Genomic DNA, 8,237 nt, shown 5'->3' with positions numbered 1-8,237 from the left:
AAAGACAAGGAGACGGATATAGGGGGAAAGGAATCAAAGCTTTTATTGATAACTTGTTCGTTTTTTTTTGTTTTTTTTTAAGGTTGTCCTCTAGAGGACCTATATGGTGGCAGCCTCGTGACTCACGAAGAGTCGTCCTTCAGCACTCAGAAGAGGAAAAACCCCCTGTGGGGGAAACCTCTGGGGAACCATGGCTGGAAGGACCGCCCTTCCCTCCGGGCATTAAGAGGCTCTGTAGCTGTAGCCAGTGGGCTGGTGAGATGTATGTGGTGCTATTTGTCTAGAAAAATAGGTGCAGTGGAATGGGCAGAGCTGTGGGTAATGTGGGAGGAGCTACAGCTTGTGGTTTGGGCTTGGAGACATATGCTGGTGGATGGGCTGGTAGACCTATACACTGGTGACTGGGGGGAGTGGGTCAAGGAGATCTGTACAGTAGGGGTGGGTCAAGGAGACCTGTACAGTATGCTTGAGACTGGGGTTTGGTCAGAATAACTTACACAGGGCTGCAGTAATTATGCCCCAGCCCTTACACAACCACCAGGGCCGGATTAAGCCCTCGGGGCAACCGCTGGAGTGATGCCTGGTGATCCCTGGGTCAGTGGGGTAGTGCAATGTGTGAATCAGTGTACTGGGGGGCCCTCAATGGTGCAGCACTATGTGTGTATCATTGTGCTGAGGTGTTCAGTAGTGCTGTGTGTGTGTGTGTGTGTGTGTATCATTGTACTGGGGGGCTCAGTGGTGCAGTGCTATGTGTGTATCAGTCTGCTGGGAGGTCAGTGGTGCAGTGCTATGTGTGTATTGGTGTGCTGGGGTGGGCTCAGTGGTGCAGTGTTAAGTGTATATCAGTGTGTTGGGGTGGGCTCAGTGGTGCAGTGCTATGTGTGTATCAGTGTGCCGGGGGGCTAAATGGTGCAGCGCTGTGTGTGTATCAGTCAGATGGGGGGGTTGGCTCAGTGGTGCAGTGCTATGTATCAGTGGTGTGTGTGTGTGTCATTGTACTGGGGGTGGGCTCAGTGGTGCAGTGCTCTGTAATACTTTGCTGGGGGGTTCAGTGGTGCATTGCTATGTGTGTTTCAGTGTGCTCGGGGGTCAATGGTGCAGCACTATGTGTGTATCATTGTGTTGAGGTTCTCAGTGGTGCAGTGCTGTGTGTGTATCAGTGTGCTGGGGGGGCTCAGTGGTGCAGTGCTATGTGTGTATCAGTGTGCTGGGGGACTCAATGGTGCAGTGCTATGTGTGTATTAGTGTGCTGGGGGGCTCAATGGGGGCAGTGCTATGTGTGTATCAGTGTGCTGGGGGCCTTAGTGGTGCAGTGCTATTTGTGTATCAGTGTGCTGGGGGGGCTCAGTGGTTCAGTGCTATTTGTGTGTCAATGTGCTGGGGGGGGGCTCAGTGGGGCAGTGCAATGTATGGATCAGTGTGCTCAGGTGCTCAGTGGTGCAGTGCTGTGTGTGTGTATCATTGTGCTGGGGGGGCTCAGTGGTGCATTGCTATGTGTGTATCAGTGTGCTGGGAGGTTCAATGGTGCAGTGTTATGTGTGTATCATTGTGCTGGGGGGCTCAGTGGTGCAGTGCTATGTGTGTATCAGTGTGCTTGGGGGGGGCTCAGTGGTGCAGTGCTGTGTGTATCAGTGTGCTGGGGTGGGCTCAGTGGTGCAGTGTTAAGTGTATATCAGTGTGCTGGAGGGGCTCAGTGGTGCAGTGCTGTGTGTGTGTGTGTATCAGTGTGCTGTGTAATAAACCAGTGCTGCCCTACACAGTGTGGTATACTACCTGGCTGTTGGTGTGAGCGCTGCTGAGCTCAGAATGGCATCTCGCTCTGATCTTCCTACTGGCCGGATGTCCCTGGCAGGGATCTCCAGGTGGTGCTGATGTACGAGATCCCGCTGAATGCTGCCTGGTCTTGGGCTGGTATTGGTGGTCTCTGGGCCTCTGCTGCTTCCATCCTTTCCAAGCTGAGCTTTTTGGAGACAGCGTGTGTAATGGTTGGCTACAGAGAGAGGAGATAAAGGGGTGTCAGTGATCACTGCATCTGGCACTGGAATTAGTGAGCTGGAGACATTATGGAGAGGTTAGATGTCAGGCTCTTACAGCGTGGTCTATATAACGTATAAATGTCACACAGATGTCGGAACCTGTCACTCAGGCCGTACATTACAGCAATGTTACTGCAGACGCTGAGTTACTGCGACGTAACAACATAGGAAGCTCTGGGGAAACGCGTCTGTGACTGACACCAGAAGGAATGCGGATGGGGGTGCAGCTGACTTTGGAATATTGGCTACGAGAGTATGTTAGTAATAGTCTCCTATGTCTTATGCTAGGTACACGCTGTCCATATTGTTAGCTATGTCATCGGTGACGTGGGAGCCATGATATATCGCATACACACTGACATCACCCGCTCCGTACCTGCAGGCGTGGACTAGACCGTCAGTACTGAGCTGCATGTACAGGCCACAGGGAGAGGTCAATAACGATATGCGGGATGAAGCATCACTAACGGCATTGAGCGCACACACTGGATGATTTGCGCTATATAGCGATATTGTCCATGCTTACGGTATATCGCCCAGTGTGTACCCAGCATTACACTTGTGCAGCATTTAGTCCCACCCTGCCCAGGAGCCCATAGGCGTTCTGTGTGGTACTTACTGGCGCAGGTATGTAGGGGGGTACAAGCTTCAGTTCCTCCAAAGAGACCCAGTCCATGTCCTCAAAGAACACGTGGCGGCGGATGTTTCCATGGGCTCCGAGGCGTCTGGATGGATCCCGCTGGAGGAGCTTCTTCACCATGTTCCTGGCAGCAGCGCCTGGTGCGGCAAACAGTCTCCGATGGTAGTCAGGCGTTCCGGTGAGCATTTGTGTCAGGATAACTCCGAATGAGAACCAATCCACAGCGGCGCCGTACTCCTCGCAGGCCTCTATCTGCAGTACCAGAGCGATGCCAGTTACCAGCTTATTCACCAGCACTTTTACCATTATTTGTTACGTCATTGTCCCTATATATCAGTCCTCATAGGGGTAATGCTGTGATTCAGGGCACACATGTGTGACTGTATGTAACATGTAATAATGGGCCTGATTCAGGGCACACATGTGTGACCGTATGTAACATGTAATAATGGGCCTGATTCAGGGCACACATGTGTGACTGTATGTAACATGTAATAATGGGCCTGATTCAGGGCACTGATGTGTGACTGTATGTAACATGTAATAATGGGCCTGATTCAGGGCACTGATGTGTGACTGTATGTAACATGTAATAATGGGCCTGATTCAGGGCACATATGTGTGACTGTATGTAACATGTAATAATGGGCCTGATTCAGGACGCCGATGTGTGACTGTATGTAACATGTAATAATGGGCCTGATTCAGGGCACACATGTGTGACTGTATGTAACATGTAATAATGGGGCTGATTCAGGGCACTGATGTGTGACTGTATGTAACATGTAATAATGGGCCTGATTCAGGGCACTGATGTGTGACTGTATGTAACATGTAATAATGGGCCTGATTCAGGGCACTGATGTGTAACTGTATGTAACATGTAATAATGGGCCTGATTCAGGGCACACATGTGTGACTGTATGTAACATGTAATAATGGGGCTGATTCAGGGCACGGATGTGTGACTGTATGTAACATGTAATAATGGGCCTGATTCAGGGCACACATGTGTGACTGTATGTAACATGTAATAATGGGGCTGATTCAGGGCACTGATGTGTGACTGTATGTAACATGTAATAATGGGCCTGATTCAGGGCACTGATGTGTGACTGTATGTAACGTGTAATAATGGGCCTGATTCAGGGCACACATGTGTGACTGTATGTAACGTGTAATAATGGGCCTGATTCAGGGCACTGATGTGTGACTGTATGTAACATGTAATAATGGGCCTAAATTCAGGGCACACATGTGTGAGTGTATGTAACATGTAATAATGGGCCTGATTCAGGGCACTGATGTGTGATTGTATGTAACATGTAATAATGGGGCTGATTCAGGGCACTGATGTGTGACTGTATGTAACATGTAATAATGGGCCTGATTCAGGGCACTGATGTGTGACTGTATGTAACATGTAATAATGGGCCTGATTCAGGGCACTGATGTGTAACTGTATGTAACATGTAATAATGGGCCTGATTCAGGGCACACATGTGTGACTGTATGTAACATGTAATAATGGGGATGATTCAGGGCACTGATGTGTGACTGTATGTAACATGTAATGATGGGCCTGATTCAGGGCACACATGTGTGACTGTATGTAACATGTAATAATGGGGCTGATTCAGGGCACTGATGTGTGACTGTATGTAACATGTAATAATGGGCCTGATTCAGGGCACTGATGTGTGACTGTATGTAACGTGTAATAATGGGCCTGATTCAGGGCACACATGTGTGACTATGTGACGTGTAATAATGGGCCTGATTCAGGGCACTGATGTGTGACTGTATGTAACATGTAATAATGGGCCTAAATTCAGGGCACACATGTGTGACTGTATGTAACATGTAATAATGGGCCTGATTCAGGGCACTGATGTGTGATTGTATGTAACATGTAATAATGGGCCTGATTCAGGGCACTGATGTGTGACTGTATGTAACATGTAATTATGGGCCTGATTCAGGGCACACATGTGTGACTATTTATCATGTAATAATGGGCCTGATTCAGGGCACTGATGTGTGACTGTATGTAACATGTAATAATGGGCCTGATTCAGGGCAATGATGTGTGACTATGTAACGTGTAATAATGGGCCTGATTCAGGGCACTGATGTTTGACTGTATGTAACATGTAATAATGGGCCTGATTCAGGGCACTGATGTGTTACTGTATGTAACGTATAATAATGGGCCTGATTCAGGGCAAACATGTGTGACTGTGTGTAACGTGTAATAATGGGCCTGATTCCGGGCACTGATATGTGACTGTATGTAACATGTAATAATGGGCCGGATTCAGGACACTGATGTGTGACTGTATGTAACATATAATAATGGGCCTGATTCAGAACACTGATGTGTGACTATATGTAACATGTAATAATGGGCCTGATTCAGGGCACTGATGTGTTACTTTATGTAACGTGTAATAATGGGCCTGATTCAGGGCAATGATATGTGACTGTATGTAACGTGTAATAATTGGCCTGATTAAGGGCACTGATGTGTGACTGTATGTAACATGTAATAATGGGCCTGATTCAGGGCACTGATGTGTGACTATGTAACATGTAACAATGGGCCTGATTCAGGGCACTGATGTGTGACTGTATCTAACATCTAATATTGGGCCTGATTCAGGGCACACATGTGTTACTGTATGTAACATGTAATAATGGGCCTGATTCAGGGCACTGATCTGTGACTGTATGTAACATGTAATAATGGGTCTGATTCAGGGCACTGATCTGTGACTATGTAACATGTAATAATGGGCCTGATTCAGTGCACTGATGTGTGACTGTATGTAACATGTAATAATGGGCCTGATTCAGGGCACTGATCTGTGACTGTATGTAACATGTAATAATGGGCCTGATTCAGGGCACTGGTGTGTGACTGTATGTAACGTGTAATAATGGGCCTGATTCAGGGCACTGATGTGTGACTATGTAACATGTAATAATGGGCCTGATTCAGGGCACACATGTGTTACTGTATGTAACATGTAATAATGGGCCTTATTCAGGGCACAGATGTGTGACTATGTAATATGTAATAATGGGCCTGATTCAGGGCAATGATGTGTGACTGTATGTAACAAGTAATAATAGGCCTGATTCAGGGCACTGACGTGTTACTGTATGTAACATTTAAAAATGGGCCTGATTCAGGGCACACATGTGTGACTGTATGTAACATGTAATAATGGGCCTGATTCAGGGCACTGATGTGTGCCTGTATGTAACGTGTAATAATGGTCCTGATTCAGGGCACTGACGTGTGACTGTATGTAACGTGTAATAATGGGGCTGATTCAGGGCACTGATGTGTGACTGTATGTAACGTGTAATAATGGGCCTGATTCAGGGCACTGATGTGTGACTGTATGTAACGTGTAATAATGGGCCTGATTCAGGGCACTGATGTGTGACTGTATGTAATATATAATAATGGGCCTGATTCAGAACACTGATGTGTGACTATATGTAACATGTAATAATGGGCCTGATTCAGGGCACTGATGTGTTACTTTATGTAACGTGTAATAATGGGCCTGATTCAGGGCAATGATATGTGACTGTATGTAACGTGTAATAATGGGCCTGATTCAGGGCACTGATGTGTGACTGTATGTAACATGTAATAATGGGCCTGATTCAGGGCACTGATGTGTGACTATGTAACATGTAACAATGGGCCTGATTCAGGGCACTGATGTGTGACTGTATCTAACATCTAATATTGGGCCTGATTCAGGGCACACATGTGTTACTGTATGTAACATGTAATAATGGGCCTGATTCAGGGCACTGATCTGTGACTGTATGTAACATGTAATAATGGGCCTGATTCAGGGCACTGATCTGTGACTGTATGTAACATGTAATAATGGGCCTGATTCAGTGCACTGATGTGTGACTGTATGTAACATGTAATAATGGGCCTGATTCAGGGCACTGATCTGTGACTGTATGTAACATGTAATAATGGGCCTGATTCAGGGCACTGATGTGTAACTGTATGTAACGTGTAATAATGGGCCTGATTCAGGGCACTGATGTGTGACTATGTAACATGTAATAATGGGCCTGATTCAGGGCACACATGTGTTACTGTATGTAACATGTAATAATGGGCCTGATTCAGGGCACAGATGTGTGACTATGTAATATGTAATAATGGGCCTGATTCAGGGCAATGATGTGTGACTGTATGTAACAAGTAATAATAGGCCTGATTCAGGGCACTGACGTGTTACTGTATGTAACATTTAATAATGGGCCTGATTCAGGGCACACATGTGTGACTGTATGTAACATGTAATAATGGGCCTGATTCAGGGCACTGATGTGTGACTGTATGTAACGTGTAATAATGGTCCTGATTCAGGGCACTGACGTGTGACTGTATGTAACGTGTAATAATGGGCCTGATTCAGGGCACTGGTGTGTGACTGTATGTAACGTGTAATAATGGGCCTGATTCAGGGCACTGATGTGTGACTATGTAACATGTAATAATGGGCCTGATTCAGGGCACACATGTGTTACTGTATGTAACATGTAATAATGGGCCTTATTCAGGGCACAGATGTGTGACTATGTAATATGTAATAATGGGCCTGATTCAGGGCAATGATGTGTGACTGTATGTAACAAGTAATAATAGGCCTGATTCAGGGCACTGACGTGTTACTGTATGTAACATTTAAAAATGGGCCTGATTCAGGGCACACATGTGTGACTGTATGTAACATGTAATAATGGGCCTGATTCAGGGCACTGATGTGTGCCTGTATGTAACGTGTAATAATGGTCCTGATTCAGGGCACTGACGTGTGACTGTATGTAACGTGTAATAATGGGGCTGATTCAGGGCACTGATGTGTGACTGTATGTAACGTGTAATAATGGGCCTGATTCAGGGCACTGATGTGTGACTGTATGTAACGTGTAATAATGGGCCTGATTCAGGGCACTGATGTGTGACTGTATGTAACGTGTAATAATGGGCCTGATTCAGGGCACTGATGTGTGACTGTATGTAATATATAATAATGGGCCTGATTCAGAACACTGATGTGTGACTATATGTAACATGTAATAATGGGCCTGATTCAGGGCACTGATGTGTTACTTTATGTAACGTGTAATAATGGGCCTGATTCAGGGCAATGATATGTGACTGTATGTAACGTGTAATAATGGGCCTGATTCAGGGCACTGATGTGTGACTATATGTAACATGTAATAATGGGCCTGATTCAGGGCACTGATGTGTTACTTTATGTAACGTGTAATAATGGGCCTGATTCAGGGCAATGATATGTGACTGTATGTAACGTGTAATAATGGGCCTGATTCAGGGCACTGATGTGTGACTGTATGTAACATGTAATAATGGGCCTGATTCAGGGCACTGATGTGTGACTATGTAACATGTAACAATGGGCCTGATTCAGGGCACTGATGTGTGACTGTATCTAACATCTAATATTGGGCCTGATTCAGGGCACACATGTGTTACTGTATGTAAC

General features: G+C 46.0%; 1 protein-coding gene across 1 annotated transcript in view; it reads right to left on the bottom strand.

Moving 5' to 3' along the window:
• Nucleotides 1-19: 19 nt before the first annotated feature.
• Nucleotides 20-8,237, bottom strand: part of LOC146007503 (protein kinase C delta type-like) — a 28,726-nt gene continuing 20,508 nt past the window's right edge. The window contains exons 5-6 of the mRNA XM_083145904.1: nt 2,656-2,928; nt 20-1,990 (exon numbers count right to left, since the gene is read on the bottom strand). Coding sequence (XP_083002030.1) covers nt 1,829-1,990; nt 2,656-2,928 — 435 coding nt within the window. The 3' untranslated portion in view covers nt 20-1,828. The remainder of the gene's footprint in view (nt 1,991-2,655; nt 2,929-8,237) is intronic.

This window comes from Crinia signifera, chromosome 6, assembly GCF_055691185.1.
Source record: "Crinia signifera chromosome 6, ASM5569118v1, whole genome shotgun sequence".
Lineage (NCBI taxonomy): Eukaryota > Metazoa > Chordata > Amphibia > Anura > Myobatrachidae > Crinia > Crinia signifera.
This window is presented reverse-complemented; position numbering and strand designations above follow the sequence as displayed.